Source organism: Catharus ustulatus, chromosome 7 (assembly GCF_009819885.2).
Source record: "Catharus ustulatus isolate bCatUst1 chromosome 7, bCatUst1.pri.v2, whole genome shotgun sequence".
Classification (NCBI taxonomy): Eukaryota; Metazoa; Chordata; class Aves; order Passeriformes; family Turdidae; genus Catharus; species Catharus ustulatus.
The window spans coordinates 3,073,900-3,095,680 of record NC_046227.1 but is presented as its reverse complement, the minus strand read 5'-3'; the positions used below and the strand labels follow the sequence as shown (position 1 = coordinate 3,095,680).

Genomic DNA, 21,781 nt, shown 5'->3' with positions numbered 1-21,781 from the left:
GCAGTGCTGATAAAGTACCCCCAGGAGGAATATAGATGGAAATCCCTTTCAAACTGTAGTCTATTGTGTGCAGCAGTCCATTATGTGTTACCATCAGTCTGCTCCCCTGCTAGCAGTTTTAAATGGATGGCCTCACATTTTAATTCCTTACCTCCTCCAACGTTGTCTGACTCACAGAGAAGTGCCTGATGTTGAAGGCTGCTTTGCTGCTTTCCAGGAGATCAAATATATTTGCTACCCCTCCTGCAGAGACTGGGACGTGGTACTCCACCATCCTGAAATGCTGATCCTGTGGGGATAGGAGGGGTGGGGGAAAGCCAAGAGCCAACAGAGCCAACAGCTGTGCCATGGGAGGTTGAAAGGGCAGGGGCTGTGGTGTCCTCTGAATGTTATTGCCTGGTAGTGACCAGTGTTTCCCCACTGCCAGTTCTTGTGGGGGAGCACAACTAAACTGCAAGGCTGGAAGCCCCAGGGTGGCAATAGCATTTCCCAGCTCCAGGTGTGCAGTTTTGATTCATGCAGAGATTGGGTTACAGACAATTCTAACTGATTTGTGACTCAGTTACTCTGGTTTTACAATTACTCACTTACTGCAAGTACTGGAAGCATCTCATTGCACACTGAACCTAAAGGGGGGTTCCATCCATTCCAGGCTTCAGTAGGAAGGGCATTCCCAGGGCAGAGGGTCACCTAACAGCTGCCTTACAGTCACTGCAGCTGTTTGGCTGAAGTTACCTCAGCCAAGAGGAACTGGAGTGCTCCAGCCCTTGGACAGTGTAGCTGAAGGCAGTGACAAGAGAGACTCAGAGCTCAGATCTATGAGCACAGCATGTCACAAGATATCCACCTTGCAAGGATCTCCTTGGTCAGTTTGAAGGGATTTTGAAAGCCTCTCCTGAAAGTATTTGCCCTGCTTACCTTCAGGCATGTGTTTGGGAAGTGTGATTTCATGAACTCTGTCAGCGCCTCAGTGCAAACTGTGCTGCTGTTTAAGTGCATCTTCACAGTGAATCCTCTTCCAAATCTAGGGGAAAAAGAAAATCAGAGTTACCACTGTAGAAAAGAAAAAAAGAGATGAAGAAACTCCTTTGAGAGTGCTGCACAGCCTCTTTGGGGAAATCTAATCCAGACACAGTGCAGCTTGAATGGGGTCAGGGTTGTTAACCTGGAGTGAAACTTAGTAAGGAGCTGAGCTATTGTTATAACTAATAAAACCAAAGCTCAACCCTAAGATGCATTTCTCATTTGTAACAGTAAACAGATTACTTTGGGGGACACATTCTGGCAAGACAGGCTGTGAGGGAGTAGAAAGTGCATTAGTTAACACAGAATTTCAGTGGTGTATAAGGGACATGAACCAGGAGAAATCATTGTTTTGATAACACAGGTCTCATGTTCTGAGCACTCAGAGCTGTAGGTCAGTAGCTCCAGAGACTGTTCAGTAAAAGTGAAATAGGTTCATTTTACTGACCTGCTCTTGATGTGCTGCAAAGAGCCAATGCACTGGAAACTCCCGTTCACCATGATGGCCAGCCTGGTACAGAGGGCTTCACACTCCTCCATGCTGCAAAACCAACCAAGAAACCCCAGTAAGCCATTGAGAATGTATAAAAATATGGTTAAGTAACAGGAGAACATCACTGATCTTCCCTAAAGCATTGTGGGTCTCTGTGGACACCACATTCAGCCACAACAAACCCCCAAACCTGTCACAGCTCAGGGCCCTGAAATTGTGCAAGGACCAGTGGGGAATGTGAGGGATGGGTCTCTCCACACTTCTGCTGACCCCAAAAATGAGGCAGAGCAGCCCAGCCCTACCTGTGGGATGTGAGTATCACTGAGCATTTGTTCTGCACTTCCTCACTGATGATTTTCCAAAGGTGGCGTTTGGCGTTCGGGTCCATCCCAGAGCTCGGCTCATCCTATTGGGAAAGACAGGACTGGATGGAAATCTGCACCCAAAAAGTAAACAAGCCTAGGCTCAGGCAGAAGTTAGTACAGAGGGAATTCCCCCCTCTTCCTATTTGTATTGAGATATTTTATCTCACAAAGCAGCAGGAGCACTGCAGGTGTCAGAAGTAAAGGCAGCAGTGCTGGGCTTGATGGAAGTTGGGACAAGGGATATTTATGTCCACTAGGTATCCAACTTTATACTGGGAATCCTGCTCACAGAGCTCTGCACACAGCAAGTGGGAAAACTGCACAAAAGGCTATGTTTTAGCATGGGGTAAATCCATGGAGGAACTAGAAATTCAGAGTGAAAGACAAGACAGGAAGCCAAACCTAGAAAAGCAGTTATGTTCTAATCCTGAGGGAAGTGGCCCCTTTGCTCTCCTACAGTTTTGGAGCCTTGGATGATGCTATTCTTGCAAGGTAAGCTGATAGAAATAAAAAGCAGGATAGAGCTGGGAATGAGGAGAGTTTAATTGGCAAATATACGGTCTATTTTTACCTCTGGAAGGTGCTGCCAGACTTGCCACTCTTTTATGCCCTCAAATAAAATATGAGTGTTTGCTGGAACCTGAACTTTCCTGTGATGGCTTCTGTTGTCAGGCCAAGCACGGGCACATGGGGAGTGTCCCTTAAGCTGTGCCTGAGGAGGTTTTGTGAGACTGCCCAAGTTCTCCTGCCAGCCCAAGGACCTGCTCCTCCTCCCTCAACAAGGCCCCCATTTCTTACCAGCAGCAGAATGGATGGATTGCCAATGAGAGCCAGGGCAGTTGACAATTTCCTGTTGGTGCCATAGCTGCACATGGAGGTGACTCTGTCCTTGTAGGCCATCAGGTTCAGCCGGTGGAGGAGCTGGAGTACAACCTAGGGAGCAAGAGTTCTGCTTCCACAACATGTCCAGGCCATGGATTACCACACTGAAAGACTAATTTAAAGGCTCCAAATGACAAAAATGCTGCAAGTCAAGCCCCTTGCTACTCACTCCCTTGATGTCCCCCTCTGGGATGCCGTGCAGCCGAGCATAGTAGTACATGTGCTCTTCCACAGTCAGCAGGTCATCCAAGGCATCCTCCTGAGGACAGTAGCCAAAGAGTGACCAGTGGGCCTCACTGATGTCATTCAAGGACCTGTGTAAGGAGGTTGGCACGTCACTGTACACACTGAATTACCAGCACACTCTGGAATCAAACAGAAGGGAGAAAACCCCTTTCTTCTCCTCCCTACCCCCTTCTCCAACCCTTGAAGGAAAATGCAGAGCTCCATCTTTCAGGCCCCCAGATCTGCAGAGGCTGCATGTCCAGAATGTAGCTCTCCAGTTACTGCCAGCACCTCAGGTGGCACAGCTGCCACCAAGCCTACACCTGTTAAAGAAACTTTGAGGTGAGCCCTACTGGTCTCCAGGTCTGGCTTAGAAGTGGGATCACATTGCTGAGGATCTGAGCCTGATCACATTTGCAATGGACTGAAGTGGAACAAACACCTCTGAACAGCAAAATGCAACTCCCTAGGAATCAACCATGACACCTTCAAGGGATGAATTCCCTGCCTTGTTTATTTTTGCTCTGGTTTGAGTGTTTTATTTCAACCTTTCACATTTCTTTTCCTTTGCTACCCAGCCATAAAAACTGCTCTCAGGTTGATTTGCTTCCCCAGAGATCATATCCTCCATACCCAGAATGATCCTGGACCCGCAGCCTTCCGCTGGATGCTCCGATATCCCCTGTCAGCATCTTAAAGATCGTTGTCTTTCCAGCTCCATTCACACCAAGCAAGCCAAAGCACTGGGAAAGAAAAGACAAAATGGAAACCTGCTGTATTTGTAATGCAGAAATATTGCTTTGAGATGGGTGCTCAGTGCACCTTGTCCCTTCTTTCTCTGGCCCCTTGAGCAAGACAAATTGCCAGAGGAACTCAGATCATCCCAGTGCTGTAATGGAGGTTGTTTATGGTGAAATATACTCCAGCTTGTATAGGACCATTTGTTTAATATGGTGAAGAATCAAGAATGTGTCTCCAGTAGAGTCATTCCTTTTACTGTGAGGTGAATTTTGCAGGAGCTCAGGCTCATCTGTGCAAAGCCTCTCCTTGGCAGGGACAGAGCTGCTCATGGGAGTGGGGTGATTGAGGTTGGGCTGGCACTGCTTAAAACCTTCATCAACACAAGGGTTTTGTCACACAGCACTTCCTTAATAAGATGGAGAACTGTCCCCCTGTAGTGTAGTTGCAGTATCTCATGTTAAAATCCACATTTTATTGCTAAGGTTGGAGATAGGCAGCTGTGTGTTGCATCAGCCATCACCATTGTGCTGATAATTACTGTTGTTTTGCCATCATTAGCACAGACCAGCTGATGTGAAAGTCCTCCTGTGCTGGGGATGCACAGCAATCCATGGTTCTTCCCCACCTTGGTTCATACAGGAACAGGATCTGAACAAAGTCTGGGACCACAGCTTCTGCTGGCAGGTGGGGAATGGTGCTCTAAATCCCAACAGCATCAGGGTGAATTTTGCTAGAAGTCAGAGACCTCACTACCAGTCCTGGCTTAGAAAAAATCCTCTGCCATAAAGACTAGCACAGTATCCATGTGAGGATATTGTCCTTTCACCTCAGTAGGACCCAAGCAATTCAAAGGAATCAGGTGCCAAGGAATAATTCCAAGCTTCCCCACATGTCAGGTGCACAGCCTGAGGTAGAATCTGATTCCAGTTTCCTCTGGATCTCAGAGGTGCTCTGTGAACTCCTGTCTTTTCACTTCTCAGGGAGGCAACTGCACTGATATGACCAAAGAATGTTTTTCAATTTGGAGTTAATTTTATGTCCTGATTCATGAAAATGCATGTTCAGCTGAAGTGATTTGTCTTCCCCCATGGGAAAGCACAAGCAGATAAGCCTGACTCACCATCTCCCATGCAGTTCAGGTGAGTAATTTCAGCTGGACACGTTCTGCTGTCTTCATTTACCACCCAGTGACCCCCCCAACACTGCACTGTACAAACAGAGCATGCAGATGTTTTGCTCTGAACAGAGCTCCCTCAAGTCCCAGCCACTTTCCCTCTTTTTAGAGTCTTCAAACTCTTACTTGATGCCCAAATCTACCAGGAGCCTTTTGTCAGTGCTATAAACCCAAGAATCAATAAATGAGGCAAAGAAAGGAAGGGGCTAGAACATCACAAACCATTACAGAAGACAGCAGTGACACAGGAAGGTGCCCACAGCCTTCTCCCCTCGCTCACCTCCCCAGCAGGGATGCCAAGGCTGATGTTTTTCACTGCTGTGATGCGTTTGTGAGGGAGGTGGTAGATCTTGGTGAGGTTCTGGAGCTGCACCACATCGAAGTCAGCTTTGCCAGACTCCACCCGGCTCCTCTCTGCCTGGACATCTCCATCCTCTACAGCCGTGGGTGGCAGAAGGGAGGCTTTGCCATGGACTCTGTCAAACAGGAACCTGGAGGAGGGCACAGAGGGACACCCTCCAGCAACAGCCAACAGCTGGCATAGATCCCAGGCCATGCACACAATACTCAGATACACAGTTTCTATTCTCTCCTGGTATTTGTTCCCACACAGTGTTCTCGTCCTGGTTTTTGCCCCTCTTTTTCAGCAAATATTCTGGCCTGGAGCAGTCCTGCCTTGTGGGCACACTCCTAATGCAGGAGGCAGGCATGTACTCACTCCTCTCTGTGAGCACCCAGGGCAGAGGAGATGGGGAGAGCCCAACTGAGGAGGTTGTCAGTGCAATGACTGCCCTGACCAACAGCTGAGCATCCACCACCAAACCCTGAGCCCAGGGCTGCAGTGCCAGCCAGCACCGACTTCCAGGGGTAAACCACTCTGCAAACTACATCTCTCTAATTAGCAGCACTTCTGCCAAAAAATCTCACTGCACATTCACAAACTGCCCTGGAAATGTATGTGCTTCATAACTGACAGCGACACTGAAAGCAGGGAGCTGTGGCTGGGGCGGGTCCCAGGGAGTGGCTCCAGCTGTTACTTACTCCAGGACGTTGTTCCAGACCCTCTGAATCATCCTGTCGTGAACTGTGAGACGAATGGCAAAGAACACGGTGCCCTGGATGAACATGGCCAGCAGCTTGGACGTGGTCTTGTCCAGCTCAAAGGTTTTGTCAGGGTAGTCCACTCCGTAGGCTTTTAAAAAGCCCAGCAGTGCCTGATCCTGAGACAGTTCAATCAAGCCATAGCCAAAGCAAAATTGTGGGAACAGAAGGAACACATGCCTTAAATTTTCAGCAAGATCATGCAAGCCCTGGAAACAAAAAAAAAACAAAGAGCAGCACAGCCAGTCACTGCTTTTATTCATGGAATAAATTCATAGGTTTTACTGTGGGACTGAAGTGTAACAATTACACTGGGATTTGCCTGTGTCTCAGAGCAGAGATAAATTGAGAGCAAAGAGCTCTGCAGACAGCTCGTTTCACAGGCACAAGGTCATAAAAGTCAACAGGCAGCTCTGAGGTTGTGATCACCCATAGTAAACAGCAGCCAGTTCCCAGGATGGTCCCTGCTGCTGCTCCAGCACCCAGAACCCACCCAGGAGCCAGCGCTGAGTCCTGCCCCTGTGCCCCTCTGATCTGTCCAGCACTGCCTGCTCCCCTGGAGCACTGCCCTGTCTGTTTTCCTTGGACAAACATCTCCATAAAACAAAAGATTTGGCTTTTCTAGACGTAGAAGGGCTTTTCCAGCTAATTCACAGCACATCAGCCCAGTGCAGTCCTACAGCAAAGAACTCTGGTAATTTCTAGCAGAAGGAAGGATTAGTGCACAAAGCAAACTGGAGAGGCACTGAATTAGCATGGAAGGGAACTGATTCCCTGCCACTGGGGCACAGAGGGATGAGAGGTGTTCATAATTGCATATCACTAAAATCCAAGGGTTTGCTGAAGAAACTCTGTCCAGACAAAGAGAAAAATCCAACCCAGCTATTGTGATTGCTCTCCATAAAAAAAGAAATCTAAGTGTAAGGTGTGGGTTTTGCCCCACCCATTCCCAGGGACATCTCAGTTTAAGAGAGGGCTTTACCTAGGGAATCATCACTGTCTCTGGTTGTTTTCCACCCTTGCAGGGAGAAGGTGACTGCATTACAGACTGAAATGACAGACAGCTACTGCTGGATACACTGCAGCATGTCAGACTCAGGGCAGTGACATTCAGCTGTCATTCTCTGAGCTCAGCAACGGTTTGAAGTGTCCATCAACAACTTTTTATCAAGCATCTCCACCCATCTCCTGTCCTTCATCTTCCATCACCAGGGTGGTTATAAAGAGAGTCCTCAGTTTTCTCCCTCTCTTTTCATGTTCTCCCCTCTGTCACCATCATTTCCTTCCTTACTGGGGGTGCAGATTTACAGACAAGCAAGATCCATATGTGACTCATGTCCTGTCTGTAGGGAACCCTGTGAAATCCTGGGACTGTGTCCAGCTGCCACAGACCTGATCAAAGCCACCAAGCCCACAAGAAGCCTCCTGCTGTGTCCCCCCAGGCTCAGTACCAGGGGCACTCCTACCTGGTCCGTGGCCTTTTCCTGGGAGAGCAGGAACACCACAGAGTGAGTGATAATGGTGTTGATGCCGAAGAACAAGTTGACACAGACATAAACAATGAAGGCCATCCCTGTTTCCTTGAAAAACCCAGCCAGCAGGTACATCCAGGAAAATGATGCATATCTATAAATACCAACAGTGCAGAGAAAACCATGGTAACTCAAAGGCTACTTTGAAAACAAACCACTGAAGACATCAGACAACACAGAATCATTGGATGGTTGGAGTTGGAAGAGAGCTTAAAGCCCATCCAGTTCCACCCCCTGCCATGGGCAGGGACACCTGCCACTAGATCAGGCTGCTCCAAGCCCTGTCCAACCTGGCTTTGAACACTTCCAGAGTTGGAACAGAACAGTTCTGTTTTGGCATGTAACTACATTTCCACATTACAGAGGTTAAAGAAAGAAAAAATGCCTTTGTGTCTGTTAGAATTTGGAGAAAAGGTTTATGATACATACTTTGAACATGGAGCCCCACCTGAAAACAAAGAGACTGGGCCTGGAGGATTCAAAGCTAGGAAGTTTGTCTAAGTTTTTCAGAATTGTGCTACTGCTGTTTATTTTGGTCTCTGATACTAAAATGCTCTTGAACTTTGAAGAGGTCAGCAAGCATTTGCTTACAGCTTGGGCTGTTGCTGGGACCTTGAATATTTCTGTATCTTCATGTAGGGTTTGCTTTGAATAAAGCAGGCATGACAACAGTGCTTCACCTCCCTGCTCCTGGAAGGAGCAACTTACTCACTGTTTGTGAAGGGCATGTTGAAGAGAAATTCAACATTTTCCACGTATTTCTCCCCTGGATCTCAGACTGCAGCAGCCTGAAAGATCCAGTTCCTTACCCTGTGCAGTGATATTTAAATAACTAAGCTCCACACTTACCCAAACAGTAATAGCAGAAGAAATACTGCCACTAAGTTACTGTTGTTGCAGAAAGCTGGGATCTGGAAGGCTGAAATAACTCCTACTGAGAGTCCAATAGGGACCATAAAAAGTACCTGCAAAATGATATTAAGAAGATGTTACTAGGACAACAGCTCTGAAACACCTTCCTACAACAATACACAGAAGAAACAATGCCAGGACTGAATCTGGTCCCACAAATGCAGCTTGGTTTTTGTAAGGGAAACCAAACACAGGTGGGCTCTCAATTCTCCCCAGATGAATTGCAGATGAACTCCCACAAAGCCTCTTTGAATAGGCAAAGCCTCAGCAGTGAGGACTGTGGGCAGAAAGTGCCTTTAAAAAAGGTTATGAATGAAAAATACCCCTGTGGGTTTTCTGTTAGCCTTGCAGTCAGACCACTTCATTGTGCCCTGTAAATCTAGTCTTTATAGTGTTGAGTCAAGCCAGAGACCAACCAAACGTCTGCCTGGAGAGCTTCCTCTCTTCCCCAGCTTGGGGATTTAGCAGAATTTACTGGCAGGGATTCACTGAGAAATATCAAGTTGCCGAGAGCGCTGGATTAGTTTCAGCCCGCTGAATCCTGACTGTGCAAGGACTCCGGGGATTTTTCCACAGGCTGATTTACAAACATGCAGTGCTGGAGCGAGGGGCTGGATCGGGCAGGCACGGGCTGCTCCACCCTCCCTGCTGTGCTGCAGGGCTGGGGCTGCACTGCCCAGCCAGGCTGGGGCCACGCTGCCTTGGGATCCTTCCAGCCTCCTGCAGAGATGGGGATCCCTGTGCTGTTGCCTTGGGATCCTTCCAGCCTCCTGCAGGGCAGGGGATCCCTGTGCTGCTGCCTTGGGATCCTTCCAGCCCTCCTGCAGAGATGGGGATCCCTGTGCTGCTGCCTTGGGATCCTTCCAGCCCTCCTGCAGAGATGGGGATCCCTGTACTGCTGCCTTGGGATCTATTCCAGCCCTCCTGCAGAGATGGGGATGCTTGTACTGCTGCCTTGGGATCTTTCCAGCCCTCCTGCAGAGATGGGGATGCTTGTACTGCTGCCTTGGGATCCCTTCCTGCCTCCTGCAGGGCAGGAGATCCCTGTGCTGCTGCCTGCACTCCTCAGCCCCTCCAGGCAGGCATTCTGGCTCATATTCCCCATGGGATTTCAGCCCTTAGTTCCCCCTGCACCAAAGAGGGCCGGTCACCCAAAAGTCCATGAAGATTTCCTGTTTTCAGGAAGTGATGGAATCTCTGGGATTTCAGGCACTTGCAGATCTGCACCAAGAGAAATTTGTGGGATAGGTGGAGCTGGGCAGCACTGCAGCCCAGCTGGCAATGCCAGGCTCAGGAGCTGAGCTTGGCTGCACTGCCCATTCCCTGTGGGAGGGTCTGACACCCTGCACCACAGGGAATGCAGATGACACAAAGCACTTCAGCTACACACATGACATTTTTCCTCTTGGCCCAGCAATGCTTTCCAACAGTGCCATTAGCCCTCTGCACCAGGAGGAAACAACTCCAGGAGGAACAAGGGCACACCTATGCCAGGGAATGCAGCACGGTGCTGGGAGCTCAACAAGGTACATCCATGCAGCACTGTGAAAAGGAACTGCTCAGCTCCTGCAAGGCTGCATTTGTAGCTTTCCTTGGCTTAAAAACTTTATAACATAGACTCTTACACACAGCATTCTGTAATGCTGAGATGGGTTTTTGCCCAGCAGGGTTGTGTCAGCTGTGGGATGCCTGCTGCTGCCCCAGCCAGGGTTCCCAGACTGGCTGTAGCCTCGAGCCCCAAAGCCTCACCCCAGATTTGTGGAGCCTGGGTGACAGCAGACCCAGCCCTGCAAGCTGTCAGAGGAGCAGCTGGCTGCTGGGATGGAAATCAAGCTGCAGCCTGCTCTGTGCTGCTCCCATATAAATGTGCTGGGTGTTTTACACACACTCCAGAGAGCAGGAATGCCTTTGCTTAGCAGAACCCAGTGCTGCAGCTCACATTTAATCGTCCCCAATGCCTTGGAGAACAATTACTACACAACACTCTTGGTAGCAATAAGAAGTCTAGGCAACCAATTTTAAATAAAGAACTTTTTTTCCCCTTGTGCTGTGTGATGCTCCTCCTGGTGCATTTAGGAATGTAGATGATTTACCAGGTCATAAATGAAGTTGGTCACCCAGTAGGTTGTCATCCCAATGCCTGAGATGTGCTGCAGCTGCTTGGCTTTGGTTTGGTGCTCCTTGACCATGTAGAGAGCAAAGCTTGCTGTGGTGATGGAGTAGCCCACCAAAACAGACATGGACACTATGATGTCCAATAAGCTGTTGAGCCTGGGAGAAAAGGAGAGAAAGATGAATTTGGTGAGTGAAAGTGGCAGATTTCCCTCACTGTGAGGCTTGGTCAGAGCTCAAAGGCAATAAGGTCCTGATTCTGGGAGAGCATCTTTTATAATCCTGGAATGGTTTGGGGCTGGAAGGGACCTCAAAGCCCATCCCATTCCACCCTCTGCCATGAGCAGGGACACCTCCCACTATCCCAGGTTGCTCCAAGCCCCATCCAGCCTGGCCTTGGACACTTCCAGTGATGGCCTCACCACTCTCACAGAGAATTTCTTCCTTTCTTTGCTCCCTTTGCTGATGGCAATGAGCAAAAGGGACTCACAGCACTGAGCTGTGTGTGGAAGGGCCATAAAGAAATTATTATTATTATTATTATTATTATTATTATTATTATTATCCTCCAGATCTCCATGAGATCCTGCAGAAAACCATTCACAGGAATCCCCAGCTCTGGTGGCAAGCAGGACTCTATTCATGTATAGAACATAAGCAAGAACAGCTTCATCACTTAGAGAAAGAGCTCCAGTAATTTAGGTTGGTTTATGGTTTCCAATAAGCTGGTTTGCTCCTTCTAAAGCTAAAAATTCAGGCATCAGCCAAATGAATCTTCTTACATTACTTGTTCTTGACTCTGTCCTCCAGGATATGGGTGAGCTGATAAGAAAATACCTAAAAAAAAAAGAGAAAGAAATTGAAAATGTGTCCATTGAAACTTCCTTCATCAGCTCCTGGTATTGACAATAATATAGAAAACTGAGAGAGAAGAAAAGCAGATGAAAGGTGTGTTTCTGCTCTGTCATCTCTGGGTGATCTTGGGCAGAATTTTGAGCATTCTCATTTTTCCTAGGACTTCACTGGGCTGCACAGCAGATCTGAAATCCAAACCTTGGGTCTTGTTCCTGTGGAATCCCATATGATTCTGAAAGCTACAGTCACTTTTGCACCCAGTGTGGCAGTGAGTTAATTCTGAACTATTCTGTCTTTAAAGGCTAGAAAACAAACAAATAAACAAAAATTATTTTGCTCAAAGTTACCAGCAAAAATCTAATTACCACACTGGTAAGCCCCCTGTGATGTTTTTTCCAAAAAAATCAATTAAAAATGGGTTTGTATCAGGCCCAAACTGCAACTGAGAAATTCTCTGCTTATGTACAGCTATCTTCAGATGTGGTTTAAGTTACTCCTTCTCCAAGGAGAACAGCTAGCCCAAAATATCCTAGTATTGTTCACCACAGGGTTTTTGCCATGTCTGGAGGCAATCTGTGCCCACAAAAGCAAAAGGAAGAACACAGAGGGGCTCTGGTGGGCCAGCAGTGCCTTGGCCCCATGAGGATGACAGCCCAGTCTCTATGACTCCACAACCTGAGAAAGGGCTCCCATGTTTATGTCCCTAAAAATGAGGTTCTCAATTCATATTTTGACACCTAAGTAAAAGCCTCAGGGGGTGCTGGCAGACCTCCAGTTGCTGTTAAATCCAGAGATTTTTCCAGACCATGCCACCTGTGGAATTTAAACTCCTCACAGCCAGATGTTAGGAATGATGTGATGAAGAACTGTTCTGGGTAATTTTCTTTAAGAATGGGCACTTTGACAGGGGGACCAGAAGGGAGGAGCCTGAGGGTTTAGCTGACCAAATGCCATACTGAGCAAATGAATTTGAAAGGGAGGATTTAATCAGAAATTAATTTTGGGGGAAAAAAACCCACCCCAACCAAACCTCAGTTTTGTCATCAGTGAGAGAAATGGGATTAAAATCTTAGAGTGGTGATAAAACCATACAAACAGCCAGGAAATGTTTCCCCTCTCCAAAAGGGAGAGAGAGAAAGAAAGATACCACCTGTCTAATCTGTTAATACTTCACTATAAAGCCATTTTCCTTTACTGGAGCTTAGGCTAGAAGTCAAAATTTCCATTTCAATGCTTCCTCCTTTTTTGTTAGCTGGGATTGAGAGAAGAGAAAGCACAATATACATAAGTCAAAAGCTATTATGACTTGCTTAGTGACAGGGTAAAAAGCTTTTTATGTGTTTTTTTAAAAAATACACCCAGTCTAAGTCAAACCTCTAAAGCAGGACTGGCACCTCTTTCTGCCTGCTGAAGTGACAACACACTTTTATCTGGCCATTTCAGTGGTTCTTAAACTGCCATTTATTTGTCACAACAACAACTCGATGGAGCTGCCAGGAATGTACCCCACAGAACATGCCTTCAGTGGTATTGCAGACTGGATTTACTCCACCTCAGGGGAATCAGCCTCATCCATTCATTTTATTTCTCCCCTTCTCTGGCTTGGATGATTAGTGAGAAGCAGAGAATTGTCTGTCTGGTCATTTACTGCTAAGCATTTCTTTCCAAAAACATGTAAGCAGTGGGACAGATGGAACAAAAACTGCTGCTATTCTTTCCCTCTGAAAATTGCTATTTTGCTGGTATAAAACTTTCCCTGAGAAAACTTTCTGGCTGTTCACAAGAACTTCCTGCCTTTGCTCTTGCTACAGCATGTGTTGGGAATACAGAGACAGGGCAAGGAGCTTCACTGCTTAATAATTCAGCTGCTCTGGGATGTTCCTGCCTGGCTGGGGTCTCCTCTCTGCCAGGCTGCAGCTCTGTGATGTGTGAGTTGAGGGCACACTACAAACCACAGAGGGGAATGCCAGGGCCTGTTTGAGGGAGGACAAGGCTCTGGTGTCACTGTCTGTGAGCTGAGCTGGCTGGGAGGGGACTCTTGGTGCAGTGGTGTGAGCTGGGAAGCAACACATGCTGGGATCAGATCTGCTCCTGCTGGAATTCAGGGTGTCACACTCAAAACTTCAGGCCAGATGCCTGGTTCCATCACAGCTCAATTCAGACATGTCCTGTGAGCCAATAGACACTGCCACCTGGCCCTGTGTCACCAGGGACAGCAGCCCTCTGAGGTGAGCAGGGCTAGGACATGGTTTGTCCAAGAAAGTCAATCAGGAGGGTGTGTCTGCACACAATTGCTGCTCTTGAGAGAGCCCAGAAAGCTCTGTGTAAGATTTCTCAATATAAATCTGTCTCTTGTCTCTGCACCTGGCCCTCTCTGGAGGCAGACACACCTACAGACAGGTTTGTGCCCACGCTGCACTTTGAAAGGGGCTGAACTGCAAAGGGAAAGGCAGGTGCCTTGATTTACCAGCAGGAATTTGGGTTGCTGCAGTGTTATCCAGGAGAAGCCATGAGGACCCCAAATGGGCCCTCAGCACTCCTTGGATGTGTGTATGTCAGGTGTCAGAGGAAAACACAGCTGAAAATTACATTTCTCATTTAATCTCACCCTCCGCACTCTCACTCAAACCAGACACACAGATGCCCACACACCCTGGGCTGCTCTCAGCATATTAAAATTTCCTAATCTAACCCTCCTCTGGAGATGACCTAGAGCTTTTCTCTGCATAACTAATGGGCACCTATCAAGAGACAGCCCTTCCAGTGCCACATGAGAGGCAATAAATCAAACAGCAACTGCTGGAATTTCTCAGATGAAGCATTTTATGTAGGAGCTGGGGTCCTCTCTGTCCAGCTCCCCTGAGCCTCTGACTAAGACAAATGAACTTTGTGATTTATTCATGCTTTTCAATTCTGTTTTGAAAGGAATTGCAGAATAAAGAAATGGCCTCATTGAAGTCAAGGTAAGTGCTGTCATTGATTTCAGCAGAACCAGGATATCCCTCCAAAGGGGAGAAGTTATCTGCTTATGTAAAGGGACAATTACCATATCTGGAAGTTTCATTTTTTGGCAAGTTGGCTCGAAGAATGAAGTTGTTCAAGCTGTTCAGATAGGCTGGGAGGCTGTGATAACCCTCAGGATTGTACCACACCTGCACACAATTGAGAAATGGAAACAATTTGGGAGTTATTACTGACAACATGTTGGCTTGTCCTGCTTCACTTGTGCAAACCACCTCAGATTTCAGCCCTGGTGCTTTACAGCATTTTCACTGAGCTGAACCAGAGAAATGGGCATATCAGAATACACCAGCCAGCCCTTGTTATGGTACATACATCCCCTCATGAGATAAAGGTGCTACTAATTGATCTTTTCACCTCTGTATAATAAAATTATGACAGCAGAAAAATTGCCTCCTGCTAGCAAGAGAAGTGAGACCAATAAAGAAGAATGGGGAGAGAAAAGAAAATGAATTGCAAGTCATCTTTGTCATGCCAAGCTACAGATTTCAGAGAGTTTTCAGAGGGTTTTGCTTTCTTTTTTGGAATGCCCATGAACTTGACATCACTTCTCCCGAGTCCTACACTTCCCACAGCAGGATGAGCAGCTGGAGGTTGGTTACCTTAGTCAGTGTTCTGTTGGGGGGCACTGGCCTGATGTCAAACTGCAGATCTGCTGTCAAAGGCAGCCCAAAGCTCCAGCCTCCATACCTGTGTGAAAACCAGAGGGAAATGAATTGTTGCCCTCATCCCAAAGCTCTGATTCCCTTGGATGCCAACATGCCACTGCCCCCCCAGGCAATCCCAGCCTGACTTCAGAGAGCTTATCCCAGTGTGAGGCCAAGCCACCTCTCCTGTGGGAGCCTTTCTTTGGGGGGGGAAACCCCCAGAAGCTTGGCAGCATTGTCACAAAACTGCTGAAAATATCAATTTGAGGAAGATCCTGGAGCCCTGTGGACTCCTGAGCTGTGTGCCTGCCACTCTGGGTTGACCCAAGAGATGAGTAGCTCAGTTTATCAGTGGCAGATGCACACATTTCCTGCCAGCTTTAGTGGCAGGTGACCTGTGCCCCAAGCCTTGCTGTGCAGCTGCCTGGCAAAGCCCAGACCCACCAACAGCTCCCAGAGCCCAAGGAAATGCTCAGACTCTGCTCTCACTGGAACTGATGTGCTCCTTCAAGTGAGACTCTTCAGAGAATCAAACCTGGAGGAAAATCTCTCCCCAGGGCTTACCTCATGACAGGCTGTGTCAGATTTTCCTCTTTTTAAAGATTTCTGAGTCAGACAAAGGCTTGCCTGCAGATCCAGCCCCAGTGTGCCAGGTGATTGACACGCTACCCCCAGGCTATGATCTGCTATGATCACGAAGAGCACTTGCAGAGCCTTTATCTTTTATCCATGATTGCAGGACACTTTAGCTCCTTTCCCCAGGTTAAACCCTCACTGCAGTGCCACCTCTGCAGGCAGAGGGGATGTGAGAGGTGTGGGATGTCCTGCCTTGCTCCCAGCACTGTCCAGCAGGGATGGAGGGGAGTTTGTGCTGTACCTTTTCTGCAGGAAGTCCTTGGTGGTTGCCAGGATGTAAGTCTCCACATCGTGCCCTGTCAGGTTGTAAAGTGTCCGTGTGGAGAAGGTCCTTCTGTGAGGGGGAGTGTAGTTTGTCTGTGGACATGTCTGAGGGGAGACAAGCAAAGAAAAGCTTCAGTGTTTGTGTTTTAACTAAAACCCACCACATTAGCACAAGACTGAGAGCCTGCCATGGCCTGAGCCTCATTCCTGCACAGGCTGCTCCTTCCCAAGCCAGGGTGCACAGACACACTGCACACATCCCTGCACACTGTCCCCAACATATGCAGTGCTTAAAACCAACCTCTGCTTAAATCTACCCTTCAGTTCTACTGGCAGCAGTGGGACCTTGAAATGTGCTTCATGCTATGTAGGAAGATTTTGGCTGAATTAAGGCTGATCCTACTTAGCAGAGTGACTGCACAGAAAACTGCAGAGGGCAAAACAACTCACAGAGCAGAAAACTCTGTGGTGGCCTCAAACTCTCATCTTCCATTTCATAGCAGCTACACTCTACATTTCTGCTTTACTGTCAGTCACTGGAAATGTTTTCCTAGGCTTCAGAGAAACCTTGAATTAGTCCTGAATATATAATTTAACATGCTGAAGGCCAAAGTCACATCAGTGTTTCATGAGGTTGAAGTGTCCTCCCAGACAGCATGTTGGCTGCTTCCTTCAGCTCATCCATAACAAAAGCCCTGGACTCCCCCATTGTGCATCTGTTCATCTGAATACACAAAATAGCTTCCTCCATGCTGAGGAACACCTGCCTGTGCCTGCTGGAGGTGGGAATCAGCTTTGAACATTATCCCAACTTGCTGGAGAAATTATGCCAATACTTTTAATGATGTGAAATTAAGTGTATGTCCAGAAAACTGCAAAAATAGCTGCATTTTAAAGAGTGACTAGAAACGTTCAACTAAGTACATCCTTTCTGTTAAAAGGCATCACATTGTGCTATGAGTTTATTTGCTGTGGAAAAAAAGCTGACAGGTGAACAGCACTGGAGTGAGGAGAGCTCACTGAGCCCAAACTGAGCAGTAAAACTGTAACACCCTTGGGGCAGAATCTGCCTTTTCTCTGTGTGCATGCAAATGTCAGCAGCACCCATATCTGGCCCTGTAATGCTAATTCTATCTACCACTGTAATGCTAATATTATTAATCATTAATATTTAGAACAAGGAGCAGATCTAGACTCTGCATAAAGTTAAATTCTGAAGAGCAAGTAGTAAAAGTAGCTGTGATTTTATATAGTGACCGTGCTTGTACAAGATGAAATCCTCCTCCTGGACACATGCTCACCTCTGTCAAAGGGGACAATCATGCAACACTCAAAACACCATTAAACCTTTTCACACCACGGGGAGCAAGACAGGGATGTTAGAATGTGAATTTTCTGAGGCTGCTGTTTCCTTTCCTGTCCCCAAACTGGTGCAGACAGTGGTTATCCACTGTACAAATTCAACAAGGCCAAAGAGAGACAGGAGGGCTTGGAACACTGAGTCCCCCTTAGCATCATGCCAGCCCATAAAACCGCTCCCAATAATCAAGGTCCCCAATTATCCCCCAAGCCCACTCACTTTTGGCTTTTTCCAAGTTACCTGGATGCCATCTGTGCAGTTGCAGGCAGAATACTTAGTTCTCTGGTTTCCACTGGTAATCCACTGGCCAAGCATGTCCTCTGTTAAACACTGCCTGAAAAGGAACACATTCTCCTCTGAGGCTCTCTGTGCTCAGGTGTACATACGGAGCTAATTGCTGTCATGTTTAATGACAGCAAGGCTGGCAGTTGAGCAGCTCCAGCAGAAAGCAGAGCTTCTTGTCAGCTCTGGGTGGTTCAGGGAATCCCCAGACTCCTGCTGCCTCCCATGCTCCTTGGCAGGGAGCCCTCCCTGCTGCTTCCTGTGCCTGGATTCGCTCAGCTATCAGATGGAATCCAGGCACCACTTCATTCCTACAGTAGACAGTGCAAAGAATTGGCACTCAGAGGCCAAAAGCATCTGAAACCAGCCCAGAAATAAGGGCTATTGTTGTGGCAATCCCTGTGTGCTGCTGTGATGGGCTGTATTGCCTGGGCAGTCACTGCAAACACCCAGGGTAAATATTTGCCTGCACGAGCATCCAAGTCTGCCCGGGATTTTATCACCCTGAGAATTTAACTGCAAAGCCCAAAACAAACCAGCCCTCATGGCACAGCTTCTAAATAGAGGTAACAAATGCTGTGCTGAGAGCTTGCTGTGTGGGCTCACATTATAATTGGAATTATTGGGATGGCAGGGACCACTTCCCAGTGAGGAGAATTGCTCGTTTTCATCCCTGGCGTCCTGCCACCAGCAAAGCTGCTTCCTTATCACTCCTAATAATGCAGGAGTGCAATGCATGAGAATTCTGCCAATGATCAAAGATGGTTATTAAGGCCTAATGGCTAATAGTGTCACACCAATTCTCTTGCAGGTTTGGAGTTCAAGTGGAAAAAACCCCAAGAGCTACTTACGAATTGCTTTCGTTCATGCACGTGTTATCCGTCCCAGGGAAAGCCAGCATCGAAGAAACTAAAGCAGCTGTGGTTTCATTAAAATTCCTAAGATTTAACAAAGAAAAACAGAAAACAGGAAAAGGTTCAAAGAACTTGCACTACCACTGTGCAGAGGAAAACTGTGTTTGAGTGAAACAGGATTTAAGATGTTGAATAATTGAGTATTTGTGGAAGCAGCACTGAAGGACACACAGTATGTGAGGAGCCCTCATAACCTCAGCTACACCAGGGATTTGCTGCCTGCAGATCCAAGCAAGATGCTTTTGGACAATCAAGATTCTCTTTAAGGGGAAAAAGCATCTGCTTGCAATTTGCTTGCAGCCCTGTCTCAATCAGTTCTTTCATCTGTGACATCCACTTGGTTCTGACCATTCAAGAAGACTGTCCTTGGTTCTGCCCCAGCTCTCCAGCAATCATCCAAAAGGAGAAGCAGGGAACATTAGGAACAGAGGACTTGGACATGCAGCTCTGGCTCATTCCCCCATCTAGCAGGACTGAAGTGGAAAGGTATGAGGAATCCTGGGAATAACAACTAGAGCAGATGGCTTTAGAGTTAAATTTTCTATTTCTGACTTAGAGCAGAAAATTACCAGAGAAAGAAAGGAGTTCACAACATAAAAACTGAATGACACCTGTTTTGGAAACAAGATTTTTAAGGAGAATGAAGTAACTCAGTGGTGACATCCTAATGACCCTGGAAAAGCACATGCTCTTCCAATTGCCTGCTGGTCTTGGACCAGCAGGGCCTGGCCAGGAAAGCACATCCTGTGCTAACAGAGGGCAATGCTCACAAGATGGATAGAATTTGATCCCAGAATTGTAATGTTGGAGGCAACTGACATGGGTACCCCATTCCATGCTGGGGGAGGAACATAGATGTATATATTAAGAGAATCCTTTTGGCTGTTACAAGGATGAAGGAAACACCAAGAACATTCCTCAGACATTTCACAGTTAAATCCAAGTGAGAGGTTGCTTTTCTGAAGTTTTCTAGTCTGAGCCAAGCCATCTCCTCAGAGATGTCTCGGGAACAGGGTTTCTCAGTGCTGTCTGCACACCATAATTACGTGTCCTGTGTGTAGGACACTGACTGTGCTCAGAAATAACCCTGAAGGGTATATAGGACCCACAGCTGGTCTGTGGGTTACAGAGGGTTAGTGAATGAGGTTTGTTTTGAGAAGTATTCTTTGACCAAGGCTGTTGGCATGGAGACCAAGAAGAGAAGAAGGAGAGAAGGAGATAACCAGGGGAAAAAAAATCCCGCAGCCATGGAAAGTATTTTTAGAAAGGTCCTGGGAAGAACAGGAATGGAAAAACTTCCCATCAGTGATTGTTATGTTGACTAATTGTGACCAAAGGTGAAAGTGTAAACTGTGTAGAAGGTATAAAAGACAGTGCACTGCTGGAATAAACAGGTAGGAGCCTTCTGAAGTACAGTGTGCCTTCTGTGTGTCACAGTTGCCTCTACAGCGACAGAAGGGTTTGATCTGAACTGAGCGCAGCCGCGGTCCCGAGGAGCAGCACTCACCCAAAGAAGTCTGCCTGGTCAGCCGTGCCATACAGGGAGGGGGACAGCAGCAGCTCGGGGTACTCGGTCTCCTTGGTCCTCAGTGTCCCCAGGCCCATGGCAGCCGTGACAAAGAGCACGGGGAGGATGACCTGGGCGATGAAGCCGCGCACGTCGCGCCGGGTGTGGTGGAACCTCTTGATGAACAGGGCTGAGGTTCTCTTCAGCAGCAGCGGCAAACCCCGCAGGCTCTTGGACCTGATCAGGAGCTGGTCTGGGCACAGAGGATGGCATTTGGTCATGGCTCAGCATTTGTGCAATGGTGACAGCACTCTGGGAGGGCATCTCCCTTCCTGCACACGTTTACAGATGGCAAATCCAAACTACTAAGGTGGAAAAATACAGGATCAGACGTGGGACAGGAAGAGTCATAAGCTCATGTAACACCAGTATTCTGTTAAATTTCAAATGTGTACAAATGACTTCCACTGTGAGAGCTTGCAAGAGGAACACAGGCTTCCAGATGAAATAGGTTATCTACATCCTACCTACCCAGCTGCAACTCACAGAGGAAGCATGTTTTTCTTTTAGATTTGCAAGCTGAATTTTTTTGTAATTTAAAAGGCAGGTCCTCAGAAAAATAAATAACAAAATTAATCCTGAAATAAGAAAACAAGCACAAGCCACTGGGCCTCTTGCATGGACAGGTTTTGTGTTATACTAAAAGCAGAGCCAAATCCTGTGCCAACTATTCTTCTTTATGAAATATTAACCTATGTAATACACCATGAAGCAAATCCTTTACAGTCTTTTTTAAAGGGTGAAACAAAACATTTTAAATTTTACACGAGTGACTGTTTATAGTAACATTTACAGTGCAGGTCAGCTTTGAAAAGTACAAAACTACCTCTGTGTTGTCCCTTGGATGCCTCCCTGACTATAAATAGTGTATTTATAAGTGCAAAACAATGTTTCTAACCCAAGAAAGCACTGCAGCCAGGAATGTCTCATTTTTGGGTTGAGCCACCTTTAGGAGGTCTCAAACCCCCAGGGACAGTGGTGTAGCTTGGTTCTCTTCTGAATTTACCCCACTGTCTGGTCCCTTGGGCTCCTTTGCCAAACTGTAATGTCTGAGGCACAGCAAAAAGCAGCAAGGAGGACCCAGCTCAGAGCTGAGCTGCTTTTCCAACATCCTAAGGGATTTCCACAGAGTTTCTTTCCAATTCTGCTAGTTATGGGGAAATAATCCTCTACATCTATTACAGCAATTACTTTCAGAGGCAGACACTTTTTACTCTTTCACCCACATGCTGTATTTGATTAGATTAAAACCTGGATCAATTTAAAGGAAGGCAGATGCAAACAAAACCCCTTTAGAAATTTATCCTGCCATTCAGACCATTCCAAAGCAGGGGATCTAAAGGACTGATGAGTACTGTATTTCTAAGTGATTTATATGGTTTGTGATTCCTGGCTGGGTGAATTGTGGTTTTCAACAAAGAAAGAAGACAAGGAGCTCAAATCAGTCCATCTTTCAGAGTTTACATCTGCAGTAAATCTGGAATAAACCCTGTAGGTGATTGAGTACCATCTCTTTCTGTGAAGGTGTCTGTGCTCAGAGACATTTCATCAGCACCAGTGTGACCACTGACTCCAGGCAGCTGATGGGGCAGCGCAGCATCTTCTTGCTGGTCCTTCACTACCTCTTTTGTCAGATTGAGAAACACCTAAGGAGCAAGAAAACATGAAGGAAAAT

At 47.1% G+C, this 21,781-nt stretch overlaps 1 protein-coding gene across 1 annotated transcript in view; it reads right to left on the bottom strand.

The window, feature by feature from the left end:
• ABCA12 (ATP binding cassette subfamily A member 12) overlaps window positions 1-21,781 on the bottom strand; it is a 79,607-nt gene that overhangs the window by 3,378 nt on the left and 54,448 nt on the right. The window contains exons 34-53 of the mRNA XM_033065322.1: window positions 21,614-21,752; window positions 20,047-20,299; window positions 18,477-18,563; window positions 17,584-17,677; window positions 15,961-16,088; window positions 15,039-15,126; window positions 14,462-14,567; window positions 11,343-11,397; window positions 10,542-10,719; window positions 8,386-8,501; window positions 7,471-7,630; window positions 5,945-6,213; window positions 5,184-5,394; window positions 3,622-3,731; window positions 2,933-3,077; window positions 2,680-2,814; window positions 1,819-1,922; window positions 1,472-1,564; window positions 919-1,024; window positions 152-289 (exon numbers count right to left, since the gene is read on the bottom strand). Coding sequence (XP_032921213.1) covers window positions 152-289; window positions 919-1,024; window positions 1,472-1,564; window positions 1,819-1,922; window positions 2,680-2,814; window positions 2,933-3,077; window positions 3,622-3,731; window positions 5,184-5,394; window positions 5,945-6,213; window positions 7,471-7,630; window positions 8,386-8,501; window positions 10,542-10,719; window positions 11,343-11,397; window positions 14,462-14,567; window positions 15,039-15,126; window positions 15,961-16,088; window positions 17,584-17,677; window positions 18,477-18,563; window positions 20,047-20,299; window positions 21,614-21,752 — 2,715 coding nt within the window. The remainder of the gene's footprint in view (window positions 1-151; window positions 290-918; window positions 1,025-1,471; window positions 1,565-1,818; window positions 1,923-2,679; window positions 2,815-2,932; window positions 3,078-3,621; window positions 3,732-5,183; window positions 5,395-5,944; window positions 6,214-7,470; window positions 7,631-8,385; window positions 8,502-10,541; window positions 10,720-11,342; window positions 11,398-14,461; window positions 14,568-15,038; window positions 15,127-15,960; window positions 16,089-17,583; window positions 17,678-18,476; window positions 18,564-20,046; window positions 20,300-21,613; window positions 21,753-21,781) is intronic.